This window comes from Mesoplodon mirus (assembly GCF_964341445.2).
Source record: "Mesoplodon mirus genome assembly, chromosome: X".
NCBI classification, from domain to species: Eukaryota; Metazoa; Chordata; class Mammalia; order Artiodactyla; family Ziphiidae; genus Mesoplodon; species Mesoplodon mirus.
Window position 1 is genome coordinate 72,387,424 of NC_138981.1, and position 22,344 is coordinate 72,409,767.

Sequence of the window (22,344 nt, forward strand, 5' to 3'; positions counted from 1 at the left end):
GTGGAATTTGTCTCAATCTCAAAGCCTAGATAATAATAAGAGAAGAAATAGCATAATAGAAATAAAGTAATCAAAATATCAAGAAAACCCAAGGAGAAAACACCTGGTCTATTAGATCTAAATGACTAAACCTTTAAGTTACAAGTATCCTTTATGAAAATTACCAAGTTTATTTTCTAGAAGGCTGCAAACGGGAGGGAATTCAAATAATGAAGCCAATGGTTTTTTGTGTATTTCAAGCTTCCAAGGGACTTTAACCCTTCAATGATCAATTTTAGTCTCTAGTATTTCTACTAGAATTTGGACCTTAATCTCTGGTAATAATCAAAATATTACTACATATCTGATAGATCACATTAAATATATGACATATCTAGTTTGAGCCTTTTCAACAGTTGTTTTCAGTAACAAAAAGTAACTTTTTGTTACTGAAAACAACTTTTGTTTTTCAATATTACAAATAGTGATTGCAGGCTGAATGTTCTACCTTTCCTTTTTATGTATCAGAATTTCTTAAATTTGAAACATTGAAATATCTGTGCAACATTCCATTCCTGAAAACTCCAAACCACTCTGCAAATAAAAAGGATTTGATAATGTGAGTGTAGCGATACACAGGGAGCACAGCTTGGCCTTAGGATTTTTAATGCAGTTAGAGAAATTTCTAAAAAGAAAAAAAAAACACCCAAAAACCTTCCCTTTTAAAGTCAAACTTATTCATCTCGAAATTTCAATCACACTCAGTTATCAAAGTTGAGTTATTTCAGCACACAGCTTAATAGACATTTCTGTCAAAACACTTGTTGAACACAATTTGGGATTTATCTTTAAAAAAACCTGGTAAATACCAACATTTCTATTAGTGCTTTCCTATTCTTTTCTGAAAATCTCTACTTTTCAGAATAATCTGATAATCTTTCTGATAATTTTTATCAATTGTCCTTTTTTGTTCCTTCTTATTTTCTTTCCACAACAGTAGCAAACTAGAAAGAACAATTCAATGCCTTTTGTGGCTGCACCCATTACAGTCTATTATGTTAGAGTCACTTTTCACCATTATTCTAAAAGCAACTATCATCATAACTTCTTAGCATTTTGACTCCATACAATTAAAAATTGAAACTTTAAAGTGACTCAAAGGATAGTTCTTACTACATGGTTGATGAAATGATAAAAGGAGAAAAGATGTTGAAGAGAGAGGCTGAAAAATCCAATTTAGGACATTTATATCTTACTAAGGGAGGGGAAAAAACGCCCACTTATTCCTACTCTTTGATACTGCTAAGTACAAGGAGATCTGAGTAAAATTCAGTAAGTTGCTAAAATTATTTACATTCTGTAAGAGTATTGGAGACGTTGTCTTAGCTGTATCATTGATAACGTTTTGTAAGGAAACAAAAGCATAGATTTCACTTTCTGAATAACAGCCTCTAGAGGAGAGGAGCACAGGAAAGGAAATACCTTGATCTCAAAGAATTGAAAGGTCGACAAGGAGTCTTCAAACAACTTTGCTAGTGATCTAACCACCATATGGTGTGTGGAAAAGACCATGTCTTTTCCCTGGAATATACCTTGCCTAGACATTTTGCTTATTATGAGCTCTTACAGTGCATTTGAGGGCACTTGACAAGTGGAGAAGGAGAAATCTTGAGCAACACTTCAGGACGTGGAGCTCTAATCACTGAACCATCCAAGCCCACAGATGAGGGAAGAAAATGCAATATTAAAGAGCACAAACCCTGGCTCTTCTCTCATATTCTGTAATGACTGTCTTGAGACATAAGGGAAATTTTCTTATCAATTTTAGCCGAGGATGGGACAGGGCAATCCTGAAACTAAGGGATGGCGACACAGAAAGCCGAGTCTGTTCCAGGATAGCGGCGGAAGTTCCGTAAAAAGAGGCGTCCGTCCGCCACCCAAAAACCAAGTATCTGCCTGTTTCCAAAGTGTTCACAGGCTCGCTGTGCCTGCTGATTGTCAGTGCATAGGAGCGGGTTAGCAACCCGCGACTGTGATTTGAGTGCGATATTGGACGCTGGTTCCTCTGTGCACTGGATGTGGGAGAACTTACACCAAGCGCACTAGATGGGCTGGAGAAAAGCTGACTGTTTACTTCTGAACTCACTGGACTCATCCTCTTGGAAGCTGGGCGAAGCCATTTCTTAGCTCCCGCAGAGTTTGGGAGCAATGTGCAAATGGAATTGGAGCTGCCACCTCTCTTTCCTCGACTGAACCCGGGTGCGGGGTGGCAGCAGATTGGGGCGAGGCACAGTCTGGAATCCCCCTTTGTGTTCCCACCTCGACACCCTTGGGGCGCGGAGGGGAGGAGTTCGTATCCTAGGCCACTTTGAGAGCTCTGCGTAATAATTGGACGTTCTCTCGTCAGACTGCTAGGCATGAAGCAGAGGCACCACACCGCCCCCTTCTCGGGCTCCATCCCCATTCACCCGCTGGCCCTGAACTGCCTCAGGTAGTCGGGAGGCAGGCCAGGAGTCTCCACCTCCTCGTGGGCGGCAGCCATTCGGCGCGCTCGGGAGCCGAGGGCTTGGGACCCATTGGCTGGGGGCCGCTGCCAGTCTCGGGAGGGGGTGTGGTGGGGGTGGGGTTTCGGACCGCCACTGGTCTCGGCCGCCTACGGTTTGCTGGGTGGTGGGTGAGCGTGAGCTTAGCTACTGTAGAATTGCAAACAGTTGGGAGCAAGCGAAAGCGCGCCAGAGAGAGAGCGAGAGAGTGAGGGAGAGAGTAGGAGGAGACCAAAAAGAGACAGGGCAAGAAAGCGAAGGCCTGAAGACCAACGATTTGAGACTGAATGACCATGGCCGTCTCCGCACCTCCGGTGATCTCTGCAACTTCCAGCGGCACAGGCGTCGCGGGGGGCTTATTTCGGGCCGAACCCCTGTACTCGACTCCTGGAGAGCCTCCTCGTCTCACCCCCAATATGATCAACAGTTTCATGGCTAATAACCACAGCGGCAGCGCGGGGGGTGGCGGGGTCGGTAGTGCTAGCGGAGGCAGCGGCAACACCAACACCAACGAGTGCAGGATGGTCGACATGCATGGGGTGAAGGTAGCTTCGTTCCTGATGGACGGCCAGGAACTGATCTGCCTGCCGCAAGTCTTTGATCTCTTTCTCAAGCACCTGGTGGGAGGGTTGCATACAGTGTACACCAAGCTGAAGAGACTGGACATATCTCCGGTGGTGTGTACTGTCGAGCAGGTCCGGATCCTCCGCGGGCTGGGGGCCATCCAGCCCGGGGTCAACCGCTGCAAACTCATCACCAGGAAAGACTTTGAAACTTTGTTCACCGATTGCACCAATGCCAGGTGAGATACTCGTTTCTTGGCTCGCTCTTCCCGCTTTGCCCTCTTCTGCATGTCTCATTCTCATCCAACTTTGTAGAGAGTGAGTATTAACTAGCTTGCTCTACTCTTTACGGTGTAAGACGGTGGGGAAAGAGGACTGGAAGGACTCATTAATTGCCTGTCCCTTCTAGTCCGAGCTCAGTGGCAGGGCTTGGGTCTAAGAAAATCCCGCACAAACTTCAGTTTGCGGTCCTGTACTGAAAGTTTCCAGCCTTTCTCCCATATCTTGCATGGCTTTCTGGCTGCTTGTGGTTATTTGTTAATTTCTCTATTTTGTTTTCTTTCTTGCTCTTTTGTGGCCGTACGGGTCGGATAGGTTTTTCTCCTGAACACGGACACCAAGGGCTTTCTCGATGAGTGGGCTGGCTGAGCTGTAAACTGGGCTCCAAGCTGGCAATCCAGAACACAGCATTTGGGGGATGCAGAGGGTCGGAAGTCTAGAATCCATCCCAGAGGGTGATTCGTTCCCCATCCTGTGTGTTTGTTGTGAGAGTGCGTTGGTGTGTGGTGGTGGTGATGGCGATGGTGTGTGTGTGTCTGGGTGTGTGTGTGCGTGTGAGAGAGAGACAGAGAGAGAGAGAGAGAGAGAGAGAGAGAGAGAGCGTGAGGACAAGTGCTCACGCCTGCTGCGCAAAGCTTCCCCGTACACGATACAGGAAAGTCGATGGAGCCTTTTTTTTTTTTTTTTTTTTTTTAAAGAACGATGACAGATGTCACTTTCCTGGGATCGTCCCTTTGGGTCATCTGCAGAGGGCAATGTGGGGCATGAACGCTGGGTTTGGGACCGGGTTGGGGGTCGGAGTAAAAGTTGGCAGGTTTTCCAGAGAGGATGCTTTCAGCTTTTACCCCCAGGCAAACAGTTGGAAGGATCCCATTCCCCCAAAGAGAGGATTCCATAAATGATGATGGCCAGCTTCTCTGGTTGTAAGTGTACCTCCTTCATATCACAGCTCAGAAGTACATTATAGAACAAATAGACATTTGCATATGTCCATAAGCAAATTTTATTCAATGTTTCTGAGTTTTATAAAAAAAAGAAAAGTAAACTATATTGAAGATTATTTGATTTTTTTAAGACCTGTAAATTAGTCTTCTTAGTATTTATTCCATCTGCAGTCTGTTAATATCTGTTAGGAAAGTACACATTTGGCAGATGTGATTAGCATACAAACTAAACCACCATCACCAGGCTAAAGGGAGCAAAGTGTTTTGTTGTAAAATAGCACTGCTGTTGATCATTTTGCAGAAAACTTCTGAAGAGGTAGACTTTCTTACAGTGCAACTTTAGATCATAAGATCTCTGGGTTTATGAACCAAAACTAACTCAGTTGTCACATCTGTTGTAAAAGCCAAATTACTATGTATAGTTGAAGTATACTGGCAACTTGTAGACAAACTGTTGCTGACTGCTACAATCAGATAATGGTACAGAACTTACAAGGCAACCTTTTGTTTTTCTTTTTTTCCCTTTGAGCAATGTTCTCCTGTGTTCTAGCAATTAAACAGAAACCTGTTCATATGAGAACTCCTACCTGATTCATATCTGGGGCTTAAAAACCTGGTTTATTAGATCACATTTTCTTAAGGAAGATGGATGGCCTTAAAACACAAAGGATAACTGCTCTCTCAATAAAATAAGCAAATATAGGTTTTAAGAGTAGAAAGGATATTTTATTTTGACCACAAAGCACCCTACTAATACACAAACTCAGAGGGTTACGAGAGATTTCAGATGAGGGCCATCTAGTTTATTTGTTGTCATTTGAAAAGATTTAAACAATCGCAGACCTGAAAACCTAATCTTTTCTCCTCCTCCTCCTCCTCCCTCTTTATCTTCTTTTTCTCCTCCTTCTCCTCCTTTCTCCCTTCCCTCTTCTCTCTCTCTTACAAATGCCCACTCTTAAAGAGGAACAGTGATTACACATAGGAAATTCTACGTTCTTTAATAATTAATTTACACACCCTTGAGCAAAATCTATGACTTTCATTAAAAAAAAGATTCGTATTTTAATGTGATTTTGATGCTTTCCTCTGTAAATAGAAACTTTAATTTTTATTAGAGCTACTTACTGAAGGCAAAAATGACAAATTTCTCTGTATCCAGAGGCAAGTGTTCTTATACTATTTTTGGACCCTGTTATATGATGTGTTTTTAGGTTATTATTTTTATTCAGTTAAGTTTTATTTAATCCTTATCACAGCATTTACAATGCCAACTTTTTTTGGAGTTTAGATTGCTTTTGTGTATGTGCACATATAAAGGTGATAGAGAAATATTAAAAATGTAAGAATAAATATATATGAGATATGATGCAAGTGCTTCCTATGGCAATTTTTTTCTTTATGAGTATTTACTGCATGCATTTTCTATAATTGTGTTACAAGTGTTGCAATATATAACTGTAAAAATTTATGAAATATATTCTATGAATTCAATCTATAAATAAAGATGAGGAAAACTACTAGAAACATCTATATTGCAGTTTCTAGGTAGTAAACAAACCCTCACAATTTCTGGAAAAAAACTAATTAACATTACCAAATTTTGTTGCAAAACGCCCTCATCATCACATAGTTAAAAAACTACAAAATATGATAATGCTTGTAATGAATGCCTTATGACTTGAGGTAACATTACTTACAGATCTGTGTACTTTAAATCATTCCCAACATCTGAATGATTTTATAAAATTGTGAAATTAGTGTTTAAGTAAACATTATTTCTATGACTTTTCTATTCAGTGTAAAGAAAGATGAGGGCTGTAAATAGGAATGAGGCCCAAGAGAGACAAAATATGGTAGATGAGCCACAGAGCCAGTAAGAGAAAAGAGATGTAGGATATGAGCAGAATGATGCCATGAGAGGGAGTGAAAGATGGATCAGAAGAGCTTATAGAGATGCCCAAAGAAGATGAGCGAAGTACCAGTGGAGACTTGGCTAAAGAGGATTGTCTTGCAGGACTCATGACTTCCTAACACTTTAAGCTAAAAGGGGGAAAAGTGCAAGGAAAAAGTCCGAGTGGAAACTCCTACATACTATTCTTATTTGAGAAAAGAGATTTATCTTCATGTCCTGATGGATAAATTTCCATAGTGTATTGTAGAATGGAAGGCCTATTTGTAATGGTGTCATTGGCAATTTTCTTTTCCTACATAACAAACATTTCTCCCCCTCTCTGTCAGATAACTGGGGAAGAGTATAAGTCCTGATTTAGGGTATTTTAATTTGAAATGCTTCCTACACTATTCCAGAACACACAAAATAGACCATTTTCAAATTGGTCATTTTCAAAGACCTTAAGGTATTGCCACTAAGTGACACTTTGATTTAGCTCAGGGCACGTTTTTATTAATGCACGCTGAAGAAAAATGAATGAGTAAAATACATATATGATTGTTTCTTTGACAGTACTGAAAGCCACAAAAAGAACTCAGTCAGTGCCTTACATTAACTACTTTTATTAGCTAATTATCAAAATACTCAAAGTTGTCTTCCCAGAAAAGAAGTTGGAAAATAATACCTGCCTCAGCTACTAGAGAATAGAAAGACTAAAACTCTTGACTATTCATTGTTCTATTAAATAAGTCAAGCTTTACATCACTGCAGTTGCAGAGGGCTATATAAGTATTTTTCCTTGATACCCTTTAGCTTCAGAAATTAATTGTAAAAAATATTATTTTGATGGTTATTAAGAAATGATAAAAAGACCCAAACCAAATAGGAAAAATTGTTACCTTGTTTTTGCAGATAAAGCACCGTGATTATTTTTTCTACTTCTTGTCCAAGAGAACTTGGAGTTTTAATATCAGAGAATGCAGGCAGGTCAGAAAGCAAATGTCTAAAAATCTCACTCTTATGCAATGGATTTTCCTTACTAAATTCTTCAAAGTTTAATGTGGAAGTAAAATATTAAATTAAAAATTGGTATTCAGTAAATGTGAAAAATCAGCCAATACATTTTAGTGTTATCTCTCTTTATCTACCTATGTATATAAGAGTTACATTGTCAGATTTCATGATCAACATTTAATTTCATTTGAGGACCAGCTGATTAAATGTTATTCAGTCATTTACATATAGTTAAATGGATGCTTAAAGAAACAAGAATGTATGATTAAGAAAACATTTTAATGCATTTAGAGACATGATTCAATATATATTCAAATTAATAAAGTTCATTTTTTAAGTAAAAATTTAAATGATCCAGTTGTGGTTTACTGTTATTTTGACTGTGTGAACAGAACATAAATGGGCTTCCACATTAGAATAACTTTATGTGACTTATACTGACTTTTACAACAGTTTAAAACTACTGCTTTCAAGTACTAGAAATATGATTATTTTAAGCATTCAATGAGTTTGGCTTTGTATTCACACTTGATGAATATAGTTCATAATCCATAAAGAATAACAATTTACTTTGAAAATTGATGTTTTCATTCATAGTAAAGTTAAGCAAAATCAAATTTTTGAAGAACTTGCATCACTTTCCTGGGCTAATATTTTGTATGACTTACATTTTCGGAAATGATAAAAGGTTTTAGAAATTAATCTGGGCAATAAATGCAGACATTTTAATTCATGGGATAATGAGGGGATAGTCATGTCTGTTAAAAGTAGTCACATAGTCAACAATGCACTGTCTTTTATTAGAGAATGATGTCAAGATTATAATTAAAGCAATCTAGTCATGTGCCAGTGCACAGAACTTCCACATGCACATTCATTTTAAATGCACACTTCTGTATAACCAACAATATTTGTATTTATCTAATACTTTAGCTGGATTTCATATTTGTCCCAAACACTCATTATTGGGTGAGGGATATTATATTAAAGAAATGATGCATGGTATCATGGAGAATATCTTTGGATATTTATATATGATATTAACCTCAGTGTATAGTACATGAATGCCAATAAATAATTAGGAAGTGATGGTCTTCAGACACTGATGTTTTAGATGGTTTCATACAGGAAATCCCAAATAACTGTATAAAATATCAAGTCTGAATTGTTTGCTGCTTTCTTAAGTAACCTTATTTTGTCTTAATGAAATCTCTAGATGTTTTAAAAGTGCTTCCAGCTGGCAAATGTAATTGTGAGAAATCCTAATCATAATATATTATATTTCAGTTGGCAATCTATATCTCCAGTGGCACTTTATCTGGTGCATTTCAAGAAACAACTGATTTAGATAGATCCACTCTATACATCTCAAATATACATTAAAACTGCCCTAATTGACAAAAACTGAAAAGATCATGTTTTCAGAGAAAGGACATCAAACCTTTCCCCAAAAGGAAAACAATTAGGTATTAATGATATTCTTGTTGCATATTCAAAAGGTCTTTGGTAGCATTTTTTTCCTCCTTTTCTTCCCTTTCACCATCTCAACCTGCAAAACTCTTCACTGTCACTTCACATCACACAATTCTAAAAAGATAAAACAACATTTAAACACATTTGCTTTGGAAGGGAAATCGAGCATTTGCACCCAATAAGCCTGATTGTGGAACTGCATGCAAATTGTGTTTTGATTTATCTCTTTTACACTTTTTTCCATTTGAATTGATCTTGCATTAATTTCACCAAGCAGCTCTGTGAGGCTGCAGATGTTGCCCTGTGTTTAATAAATCAATGAGACAGATCTGAATGAATCACTTCAGATGGATTCTCTGCTCGGTTTGATGTCTAGATGTTATTCTTAGCTTGTTATCATGACAGATGCATTAATGTTCCCATACACTGCCAGCAATGTCAAAGAGACTGAAGCTTTTAAAGTGGCTGCATCCTTTTTTCCATTTTCTGCTAGAACAACTAAATTTATTTTATTTTATTTAGGAATCAGAGAAAAATAACAAACCAATCATACGTTTCTTCATGGGAAAGATTCTTAATTTTCATGCTATGTTAACTCTTCCAAAATGGTGGAAATCAGTATCTTAAAAGCTAAATATAGTGTAGCTGCTTAATAGTGCCTCCACATTAATATGTAATCATGGTAGGAAAAATGAGAATAAGTAATATATGATTGGGACACATTGAAAGTGTCACTATAAATAGAATAATGCTGTATCCAAATTGATTACAGAAGGGTGTTAGTTTTTAAATCCTTACTAATAAGCTTCTTGTTGGCTTAATGCAGCTGCAATATACTCTTACCAAGGGATTTAGGACTCCTTCAGGATTTAATATTTCTTTTTAGTAAGAAGGAGACAGCCTGTGCATTGTGTATTTATCATTTCCTCACTTTGCAGTGCTGAAAATCTTAGAAAAGTTTATTTCATTTTAGTATGTCTCAACTATTATATTTTGGGTAATTATTTGTAAATTACAAATCATTCAATAACTGTAAGTGCTACTTTTATAATTTAATTTCTTAGACTATAGAAAAACATATGCACTCCAAAAGGAACTTCTATAACTCTAGTGAAATTTATTACCTACCTGCATTAAATATCGTCACTATCATACTTTGTTTCCTTTCATCCATGGCATCATTGCCTTGGTTTTTGGAGAGAAACAATTCTGTTAATTGTTGTGAAGTATTTTGAGTTTAATGTTGTCAGTGTTATAACTTTTTAGTTAATCTCTGATGTTTGAAAATACAGATTTTAAAAAAGATATTCAGTTTTTCTCTTGTTTAACTTTCTGGAGAATATATATTTTTAAAAATCAGCTTTCAGAGGTAGTTCCTCTTTGCAGGCCTTTACAGTATTCTTTCATCATAATTTTACTGTTAGCTTTATTAGAATAGGAAAACAGGAAACATTGTTAACTGATACCATTGAGGTCTCAAATTCTTCAGGACATTTTTATCTCCAGTGTTAGGCTAATCTTGGAAGCTTAAGATTCATGCTATGATCTACAGTATAGTTTAAAAAGAAGTTTCTAATGAAGTTCAGTAAGTTATGGACAAGAGTTAACTTTTTTTTTTCAAATTTTGCTTAAAGCATGGGAATGTCTTCATGGTGAGATCTTGCCACATCCTTCTTTAAAGATAAATTTATATATTAGAATTGGTGAAATTATTCTACTGAGAATGTGATTATAAGATGTAATATACATTGTTTTATGCAAAATTGGATATAATATAGCTAAAGAGCAAACTGATATATTTATCGCTACCTGTAATGATATCCCTAAAATAAAACTGAATTTTTTACATAAAACAAAACCTTGGATTTGTAATAATAATTTCTGAGGAGTTATCTTTAACTTCAGTAATATTCACTGTAAAACTTTAGTAAGCCTGATATTGTATACATATTAGACACCTAATTCACATTTGTTAAATGAATACAATCATGGACACACACACACACATTTATTCCTCTCATCAGAATTCTTTACACAAATTGCTGTGCTTTAAAAAAAAAGCTAAGAAGTAGTTATGTAAAGTATACAATTATAAAAAGACACTCATCCTAAAATTTTAATTCCATTATAAAACCATTTGTAATCATGCCATAAAATTTTCACAAATATACATATAAAGCTATCAAAATCTATTACATGAAATTAGAATGTTTAAGTGAAATGTATCTTTAAAGAAAGTGTGACTTCTTGATTTTTTAAGTGAAAACCCATAGGAGGTGTTCTAATATTATTAATAGGCAAAAATTAATAAATAAAACAAGCCTACTATCATAAAATGATTCTCAACTATTTAGATTTATACTACTTGATGTCAGCATTAAACCAGGCAGTTGACTTGATCTTTTTTCAAACAGTGAATGCACGTTTATGAAAAATGAGTTAGTAAGAAGAGGGTTCTCCTTCCTTCTATCTACAGTTTGTGAATAGAAAGAGAAATACTTAAGTATAATGATTTACTTTTTTCTTGGATAATCTCAAGACACATCCAATTGCAACACAAATTTGCATGAAGTATTCCCCCCCATTTAAAGGAATAGCTTAGTTTGTTCTGGTGTAATTAATTTTGAAGAGTAACATTTCCTTTCATCTAGGACCCCTGAGGTTGAAACTATTCTTACGCATGTACTATTTTGACCCATTACAATTATTTAGTTTATTAGAGCAAATAGTGGTGAAAACTTTGTGATTATACTACTGGAAAAATATATAGTACAGGAAAGTTTAAAAAATAATGAACCACAGTATTTTTATTGCTCTATAACCTTTTTATTTTTAAACAGGTTAATAGTGTGAAATGTAGTGTGTATGTTAAGGTATAAAACATTCAGTTGCAATTGTGTCCAATGATCTTATCAGGTTGCTGGCAACTGCTAGCTGCTAACAGCATTTAGGCTACATTTAGTCTATCTGCTATTTATGTGATGGGTTAAAAAGAAAAAAAAGTAATATTGATCTGTTTCTGGATTAAAGTTTGAAATGGGCAACAGCCTGAACACAAAAGACTTTTTTTTTTAAAGATTTCTCAGCTTGCCATTGATCTCCTGGTTTTATCGCATTCATTATTTATTAAAAGAATTTGCAAGCTAAACATAATGTTAAGCTAGTTTGCACACAGGGACCACACTTAGGAAATTGAATGGAAATTGCATTAGAGATGAACATCTGTGCTATTTTTCCACTCATGTGTTTATGGGTTTGTATAAAAGGTGTATTGGATTAACAGTTATAACCATTATAGCTTACAGCAATATGTTAGATTCTGAGCTTTTAGTTATTTTGTAAGAAGTCTGTCTCTCAATTGTTTGCCTAAGAAGTATAGTAATATCATCAGAAATAATATTTGGATAAATTTATTTTATTATTATATTTGTTAATGCATTATCTACATTATGTATCAATTGTGAGACTCCCTGCTTTATTGAAGTAAAAACAGTTTTTAAAATGCATACTTAATTATCATGTAAGACTATACTATCTCTTAATGGATTTTGATAGTGGGATACATAGGTGCTATTTACACAGTACCTATTTTAAGAAAATTGAGTTTAATGCCATATTAACGCACACCATATTCACAGAAATTATATAAAAATTTTAATGTGACCATCCATAAAATGTTATTATATATATATATATATATATATATATATATATATATATATATATATATATATATATATATATATATTAGGCCTTGATCCTTCTGAAAGGATAATAAACATTCAGGCACTGAAGACTTGCTCTATATAATACTACAGACAATAGGGTGAGATGCTTTATGATATGGTTCCCCTCTTGAATTCAATCCAAGCTACTTTAATTATAAAAACTCAAGAGGAGCTCACCTGAAATAGTTCTCTGGAGGACATAAGTTAGATCCTAGTGAGTGTCTTCATTGCAATATTGTCTTTAATCTGTAAACTTTTGGAAAATTCATTCTATCCACTTAATTATTAGAATTTAAATAAAACAAAAACTTCTTTACAATAATTTTGATCTCTCATGATTAGATTTGTCATAATTATGTGTGTGTGTGTGTGTGTATAGAGTATATTCTGTGGTGCCAGGCAGTGTTTGTTCTGGGTGAAGAGAGTGAACAAAGCAGTCTCTTCTCTCATGGAGCTTACATTCTAGAATCATGCTGTCTTTAGCTTTTATATTTTATATATTTTATATTTTATATCCCCCCTTTTATATTTGTTAAATTGTGAAATCTTTGAGATTACAAATTTTTGCCTTATCCAGTGTTGAATAATTCTTAAATTTCCTTTCTCATATCTGCCTCTTATGTTATATCAGTAAACACTAGATTTTTTTGTCTTTAGAATTATACCAGAAAGGTCCAACTAAAAATAGTCAGTTATTGATATATAAAATATTTTAGTTTTATGAATGTAGGGAATTACTTAGGTTATAAATAAAATATACATCAAGAGGAGCTTGGAATAAAACAGGTATTTCCACTTAAGAATGGCTGTAGTTAATTGACTTTAATATCTTTTCTCTGACATATATTTGTTACAAGGAATATGAGTCCTTAAAAATTGATAAAATTAGTCATTCTATGAGACATATGCTTTTGTAATAGAATGTGCAACTATGGATTAGAAAAACATGTGTTTTTTTCCCCATGTAAAAAAGCTTGCTTTCATTTATGTTAGAGTTTTAAATAGATCCTCAAGCTTGATTTGCTTTGGTTATAGTGCTATACAATATTATGTGCCAAAAATTAAAACACAGATGAGAAAAAGTTATTTGTTTTTATTTGTGCAGAATACATTGACCCTTACATGTTTTACATTTAAGCATACATAACTCTGGAAAATAAGATCACTTGCAAACATGTATAATTAAATGTTTAATGTTAATGTTAAATTTGCTGCCTTGAAAATAGAATATGATCTGTTAAACTTCTAAATGTATTTTGTAAAAAAGTTTACGAGTACTATCTAGGTTTTTATTTGAGGAAGACAAAAGGGGAATTCATTCATACAAAGAAATTTACTGCATAGTACATTTTATGCATTGAACACAAATTTTTGGTCTCATTTTATAAGCCAGTTAGAATATTCAGTTTGAACACACACACACACACACACACGTGTGTATCGTGTGTGTATACGTATATATAATATGTATCTATTGTATATTTCCAATTCACCCCATTTGTCACTTCAACAAATATTAAATAAGTTCCTGCTATTAGTCTGTACAAGGCTACTTTTCAAGGGGAGAGTAGTGATCTTAAGAACTATCCAAATTCTTTTTTGTCTCATCTCCAGATTACCTAGGTAGAGTTTTATTATTACATGGTTAACTTTCAACTAACCTACATTTATGCAAGGAATAGTAAAATCGTGGAAAATTAAAATAACATTAATTAGGCTTTGCAGTACGTTAGAAAATGTTTATGGTACCTTTACCTGTCTAAATATATTTTGCTTACTTTATTCTACTATTAAATTGTATTTACATTTTATAAATATGCACTGGTGGGAAGGAGAGATAGCCAAGAAACATGCTAAGGTTGAACTAAATCTGAAATTAAATGCTTCGTGTAGAAAACATCTGAAGTGAACAAAGCATAAGCAGACATAGAGCTTATTTGTCATAGCTAACAGCTGTGTACTGTATCATGTTAGTTAGCACTTAACTAAATTAGTATATTTTGCTTGAATTTTTTCTTATGTTGTCTAGGGAAAGACTTATCCACTTAATGGATACAGTACTCATTATAGCTATTAGCAGATCAAAACCTGGCAAACTGCATGAGTCCAGTTGTTGACTTTAACATGCTTTCCTGTACTTAGGACCCCTAAATAACCATCTTCCATAAGTTAAATAAACATTCGTTCACATCAGAGGAATCATGGCTTTTGGGTTAAAACACATTGATAAGTATAGCACTAAATCAGATTTTTGTGAAGTGTTCATGATTGGGATACTTAATCGATATTCCACTTGCAGTTTAAAAAATGGAACATTATAGTCTTGATGCTGATTATGTCTTGCAAGAGTGGGCATTTTGACGATGGGCACATGTTGAACACTGTGATCTCTGAAGAGGGTAGTAACTGCTCCAGAGCTTAATTGATGCAAGTACATTTGGCATAGCTGCTTTCTTGCACTTCCAGTTGTTTTGGATGTGTCCTCGACATACTATAAGACTGACAGGTTTTTACTATTTTAGGGGCATGTTCTTTCTCATCAGGTTGTATGATGTTTACATAATCCCCATTCTCCCAGTATAAAGCTTTTCTTATTCTTTGTAGTTTAGTTCCATTGAATTGAATGACTGCTCTTCTGCGTATTGTTTTGTTTTTTTCCCCCGCAGGGACTCTCAGTTTTTAAATGTAAATACAACTCAAGAAATTCCGCTTTTTAGATCTTTTTCTGTATTAGTGGGAAAAATGTAAAAGTGCCCATCAAAGAAGCGGCAGTGGAGCTCAATAATTTAAAGTTTTCTGTCCAATTAGGAAGGTTCTTGATTTTAAAGATAGGAGGACTCTAATTTGGGTCATGTTAGCATTGATGTAGCTCCATTTGTGCATGGACAACGGAATGAAGTTAAATAAGGGTGAAGAAAACTTGATGAGAAAATATTTCTCATGGAAATATTGAATGGACTACGAACTAGATGATAGATTAGAGGAAGGCAGCATAATGTAGACTGATGAAGTCCTTTCCGTAGCGCTGTTGAATGATCTCTTTTAATTGCATTCATTTTATTTTAGCAGTTAGTTTAAGCAGATTCATGAGCAGGAACAGAAAGGATAAAAATATTAGCTATAAGTAAAGATAAAAAACACTAAAGGTAAAATGTTATTCCATTTGCGGTGAGATGGTAGCATTTGAAACCATAATAGAACATTTGCATATGTGTTGTCACTAAAATAATATTCCTTTACTACACTAGTAAATGTTACATTAATTTTTAAAATGTTTTATGCAGTGTCCATTTATACTTCTTCTGTAAGTTGCCTTACTATTACTGGTCTGTTAGCCTGATTCTAGCTTGCCATAGTAGCACATTTTTGAAACACATGTTGAGTATGAATGTTTTAAAAAGGGTTACATTTTGCCTTTGGGTATGTGTGTGAAGTTTTTATTGTATTCAATAGTAACTAAGTTTGCATTTTAGGGAGTAATTTGAACCACTGCATTCAAGATTGTTTAATGAACATTAAAATTTGAATTAAAGAACATCAAAGTGGCATTTTTGTCATTTTTGTATTTAATACGTACAGTAAAGTTTAAATATTTCCTTCATGCTTTCTGCCTGAAAATATATCTGGAAGTTTAAAATTACTAGCTAGGTGTAATAGTAAAAAAAACTTTACATGTAGGGCTTCCCTGGTGGCGCAGTGGTTGAGAGTCCTCCTGCCGAAGCAGGGGACACGGGTTCGTGCCCCGGTCCGGGAAGATCCCACATGCCGTGGAGTGGCTAGGCCCGTGAGCCATGGCCACTGAGCCTGTGCTTCCAGAGCCTGTGCTCCGCAACAGGAGAGGCCACAACAGTGAGAGGCCCGCATACCACAAAAACAAAAAACAAAACAAAAAAACTTTACATGTATATACTGGTTTATAGTTTATATAGTACTTTCATATACATTAGTTCATTTAATCTAATCCTTAGTCTATTTTTGTAATTTTGTTGTGAAATTTCTAAATTTTTCATAAACAGATGGCTGATCACTTTACAACATGATACTTCTGGGGGTCACTTAATCTCATATAGACTTTTTTCACTCAATACTAAATCATCATCATCCATAGTTATATGAAACTTATAATGCTTCTAGGGGAAGAGTAGTAGGAACAAGATCACAGTGGTAATGTTGGGGGGTCATATAGGGCCTTTTAGGACATTTTGAGGACTTTGAATGAAATGGGGAGTCACTGCAGAGTTTTGAGCAAAGCTATCACATGATTTGACCTAGGTTTCTAAAGGATCACTCTGGCTGCTAAGTTGAGAACAGGCTTCAAGTCGGGCAAGGTTAGAAGCAGTTAAGATGCTACTGCAGTGAACAAGGAGAGAGATGGTGGTGGTTTAGACCATTGTGGTAGAGTAGAGATAGTAAGAATTGGTCAGATTCTGGGTGAGTTTTGAAAATAAAACCCATAGAACTTCCTGATGGACTAGATACTGAGTATGAGAGAAAGAAAAGAGTCACAGAAAACTCCAAGATTTTGGTGTGAGCAACTGGAAGGATGCATTTTCCATCATTTGTGAAGGGGAAGGCTGTAGGTGGAGCAGGTTTGGGGAGAAAGTTCAGGAGTTCAATGTTATACGTGTTAGTTTTTAGATACATTTTAGCCTTTTCAGCAAAGATGTAGTCATTGGATGTAAGTCTGGTGTTTGAAAGATATACCTGAGCAGGAAATATAAATTTTGGAGAGGAGTGACTGTAAATAGAAAAAAGGAGAGTTTCAAGGACTGAGTTCTGGGCTCACCAACATAAAGAGAATAGGGAAAAGAGGAGGAATCAACAAAAGCCTGAGAAGGAACATGCAAGGAGGTAGGAGGAAAACCAAGAGAGAATGGTGTCCCGAAAGCTAAGAATAGAAAATGTATCAAAAAGGAGGCAGTGATCAACTATATCAAATGCTGCTAATAAGCTAAAAACCATGAGGGCTGAACATTGGTCACTGGATATGGCAATTGCAGTCATTGGTGAGCTTTATGAGAGTAGTTTGGGCAGAATAGTAAGAATGAAAAGTCTGAGTGACGTATTTAAGAGAGATTATTAGGGCTTCCCTGGTGGCGCAGTGGTTGAGAGTCCGCCTGCCGATGCAGGGGACGCGGGTTCGTGCTCCGGTCCGGGAGGATCCCACATGCCACGGAGTGGCTGGGCCCGTGAGCCATGGCCGCTGAGCCTGTGTGTCCGGAGCCTGTGCTCCGCAACGGGAGAGGCCACAACAGTGAGAGGCCCGCGTACCGCAAAAACAAAACAAAACAAAACAAAACAAAACAAGAGATTATTAGGAGGAGATGAAATAGAGAGAGTATAGACAACTCTTTCCAGGGATTTGCTGCAAAGAGAGCAAACAACTGGAGGTGGGAGGGAGTAGCTTGAGAGTAGGGGGAATGGATCAAGAGGTTATAGCATGTGCTATTAGGAATAATCCAGTAGAAATTTAAAAAATGATGTTGTACAAAAGAGAGGAGTATTGCTGAAGTGATATTCTTGAATAGGAGATAGCAGATAGGATCTAGTGCACAAGCAGAGGTGTTGGCTTTAGGTAGGAGCAAGGTTAGTGCATTTCCATTAACAGATGGTGTAGATACTGGTTGCACTGGTATTGGGACTCCATGGGAGTCCTCTTCTGAATGTTTCAATTTGCTCAGTGAAGTGGGAAACAAGTCATTAGTTAAGAATGAGGATTGGAAAGGAGGTTTTGGAAATTTGAGGAGAAAGAGAAAATGTAAAATAGCCATCTTTATGAGTAGGAGAGTAAGCTACTTAAAGTTTAGTATGATTGCCAGGCAACGTTAAATGCCCATTGAGGTTTTTGGTCATAAATTCAGAATGGTCACTATGGCTGTGTGTTTTAATTCCACCATGTAAAGCTGCATCAGCCTGATGCAAAGAATGCAAATAATTGGATTTAATAAGAACTGTGGTTTTGCTAAGTCATATGAGTATAGCAAAGCCAGAGGGTGCAAGAGACTTGAGGGTTCATGCAAAAAGTGATTATAATGAATGACAACACACTTTAAACTGGTAAGGAAAAAAGAGGATTTCAAGGAAGTGAGAGACAGTGAAAGGATGGTGGTTTCAATGAATTGGAGGTTCCAAGAAAAGGTCAAATTATTTTTGCAGTTGGAGTACTAGAAGGAGTGAACCAGAAAGAAGTTGTGGTAGTCAGAGGGTAGGATGCCTGAAATTAAGAATATGGAGGAGTTGAAGTTATTGCTAATTACAAGGTTTAGGGTATGGCCATGAGCATCAGAAGTAAAGAGAACAAGATCTTTGGACGAGAGGAGGTAAAAAAATGGAAAGGCTAGAATGTTGGTCATTTCATCTATGTGTACATTGTTCATTGAAATTCCTATGGATTAAGAGAGGAGTTTTAATGAGTTTCAAATTTTGTAGTACATAGAGTAATGCTGTTAGAGTTTGCTTTGTTAAAAAAACTAACTTAATTTCTAAAATTTTAAAATTAAATTTATTAGAATTAAGAACTCAGGGAGATCAACTTGACAAATGTATTCTTTAAAAATAATCCACATTAACTATATTATGAAGATTTGAATATTTACTTAATAATCCCTGTTTTGCCATGGGCATGCTGTGCTTCAGTTCAGCCGTCTTGAAGAGTATGAAGAAAAATAACATTTTCTAAATAACTGAAATAATGTTTGGTTTATTTCATGTGTAGCTAACATTATTTTACAGTAGATGAGGAACTTCATTTTATTATGAACTGATTTTATACCAGAAGCATTATTGGTCCCAGGATGTGTGTTTGTTGATCTTATTAGTGTGTCATATACTCATGAAGAGTACATTAGGCTCCTACTTTCATTTCAACACATTGGTAGTTTATAAACAGAGTAGTACAAAGCTGCTACTCATGGTCCAGAGCTAGGAAATAGTCATGGTTCTTTACTTATAGATGGTTCATAATGTATTCAAAGTGGCATAAACCCAATCAATATATATACTTAACACCTGCTGTTCTGATTCATGTATTATTAACCTCACATGGAATCTACTTAAACAGCTCCTGCTGTAGTCACTACTTCTCCTCACTGCTCTTTAACTCCTTTTGGGATTTCTGTGACCTTGGAGGTTTGATGATGAAGAAATAGTTAAGCTTTAAATCAGGTTCTCATGTGAAATCATAGCAGAGAAAAGCTAAGAAGTTGGTGATCTCAGTCTTAATTCCTTGCTAATTACCTAGGAAACAAAGTTTTTCTGGTGGGGCATGCCCAGCCATTCACCCGGTACATTAATAGAGTGGTTGGGAAGAAAGGTTTGGTCAGCTTTTGCAAACTAATAGATTGTGTCACAGATTCTGAGTGAGTTTTAATTTCTGCAGCTGGAGAAGAGCAAGGGAAGCCAGATGTAGTAACATCTGCTCCTAAGACTCTTGTTTAGGGAAAAAAAGGCAGATCCATTGTTAAAATTTGATTTTAGCTCTGTTGGGTTGATTAAAAAATATCTCGTTTCCCTTCTTTATATAGCACTGAAAAGAGATATGTGCATACACTAGACACTGGGTTATCTTAATTAGGATAGGCTGTGCAAAGTGTTGTGGAAAAACTATTTTAAGCACTAGGACCCTAATATCAACTCCACAAAAGCCAAGTAAAGGAACAAGTGATTACTCATCCTGCCCAGTATTTCAAATTTGATGAGTTTAGAACTGCAAATGAATATTTTATGCAAGCATGAATCATTGGCGGGTTTGTTCAAACTGAATGGAAGTGAACTAAAGTAATGTAAACTGCTTAAGAAAACTGAAATCAGAAAATGTTAAGGTTGAGGTTCCTTTCCAGGAAGAATTGCATTATAGAAATACTCAAGGTCTTGTTGAAAACAACCATCTTTAATAACTTTTTTTCTTTTTTTTTTTTTTTTTTTTGCGGTACGTGGGCCTCTCACTGTTGTGGCCTCTCCCATTGCGGAGCACAGGCTCCGGACGCACAGGCTCAGCGGCCATGGCTCACGGGCCTAGCCGCTCCACAGCATGTCGGCCATGGCTCACGGGCCTAGCCGCTCCACGGCACGTGGGACCTTCCCGGACCGGGACCGGGACACGAACCCGTGCCCCCTACATTGGCAGGCGGACTCTCAACCACTGCGCCACCAGGGAAGCCCCGAAAACAACCATCTTTAAAGATCTAGCTGAAGTCTTAGCTCCCTCTCTGAGGACTTCTTTTATCACCTGCAGTGATCTCTTGCTTCTCTGAACTTTGATCTGTAGATAGCCTTTCTTCTCCTTCCCCTTTCCCCTCCCCTTCTCCGCCTCCTCCTCCTTCTCATTTTATAAATTGTTTTAATCTGTATATGTTTTCTCCCTCCCAAAACTACCTTCCAAATTCCTCAACTTCAAGCAGTCTGATGTGTTGTTTTATCATTCATAGCGCCTAATATAGTACATGGATGTAAGTACTCAAAATGTTTTCAGTTTGTTGCTTTGACAGTGTAACTATGATTTATTATAATTAAATGCATTTAACTTAGGGAAATGTTCATATTTTAAGGAAATTTTTTGTTATACCTAAGGGGTGTATTTTTCTGATTCTGTTTGACAGCTCCTCTTGAACAATGAAAGCCTAGGGAATTACTATTCTGTCTCAGATAGCCACATTTTTCCTTACACTTTCTAGATGTATGACCATCTAAGCCTCAGTTTTTTCATCTAAAAATGGGGATACTCTTAGTCACATAACTTCTGGGCTGGTTAAGAAGATTAATTGAGATCATGTACATAAAGTGCTTAGCACATAATAAGAGCTCAGTAAATGTTAGCTCTTCTTAGTGAAAGTGGTATCACACTACTATGTGTGAGCACACACATACATTCAGAGCACAAGAAAAAGAGCAAATCTCAGAATAAAATGAACCAGTTTTCAGAAATTTTTGCTACTAGAACTAAATTAACTGGTTGACTGTGAGTGACACTGTATGCACTTCATTTTCTAGGAAGTTCCTGTCTGTTGACTTTCTAGGCTTATATGGCAGCTGGTAGGCCATTTATTACTAGTTCTATTTTGGTGGAAAATTCAGCCTTGTGTGTCATTTAGAGTTTGTGACACATGTACCCTCCCAAGGCTTAATGAGTTGTCTGCAGATGGGCTGTTATTTATTACAGTCATGTAGAATAAAATTGATTGTCTTCTAAAATTAATTTTTCATTTGCCTCCAGCCTTGCTTTAATAGAGGACACACAGTTGCCTGTTTGCAGAAATACTGTTTAATCACATTAATATCTCAGCCCCCCAGGCTGAAGAAGATAATTGTACAAACGAACAGCAAAATCTGTATCTTTAACTTCTTTTTATGATTAAATTATGCAAATGACTTATCTCCTGCCCTTCCAAGCACTAATCATCTAATTAGGAATGATGTGTTAAAGGGATGGTTTTGAATCAGGAGAGGGATGAATGCAGAAAGCAGAAAATGGGAGCTGACAATGAAACCACTGAAGGCACAGTAATGTGTACTAGATGAATCTACATATATAGTACAAAAAGAAATGGGAAGGCTCATACATACTATCCATAGACCTGACATGTGTCATCTTTTGGCAGGAAATATAGTTCCCTACCTCTGATGACATCTTTTTTGGGATTAACTTCAAATTCTTAGTAAGGCAAGTGTTAAGTTTCCTGCGTTCTTGAAAACTCAAGAGATCTAGGGGTTTTATTACCTCACCCAATGAAGGTGTTGGCTTGCTTTTTGAATCCATGGAGGATAATCTGCAGCCAGGGAATGGGACTGCATATTGATTATGAATATACACAAGGTTTTCAGATTACTGGTTTAACAAAAGCAGTTCCCCTTTCCCTGAAAATTAAAGTCAGGACATGCAAACCCAGAAAAAATATAGTCCTCCTGTTAGGGAACTTATCTTTAAATTCCAAG

General features: G+C 36.1%; 1 protein-coding gene across 2 annotated transcripts in view; it reads left to right on the forward strand.

The window, feature by feature from the left end:
• Nucleotides 1-2,809: 2,809 nt before the first annotated feature.
• Nucleotides 2,810-22,344, forward strand: part of DACH2 (dachshund family transcription factor 2) — a gene marked incomplete at its 5' end in the record, with an annotated part of 679,019 nt that continues 659,484 nt past the window's right edge. The window contains one exon of one of the 2 annotated variants that reach the window (XM_082610726.1): nt 2,810-3,324. In XM_082610726.1, the coding sequence (XP_082466852.1) occupies nt 2,810-3,324 (515 nt within the window). The remainder of the gene's footprint in view (nt 3,325-22,344) is intronic. The other variant, XM_082610727.1, reaches the window with a different exon arrangement.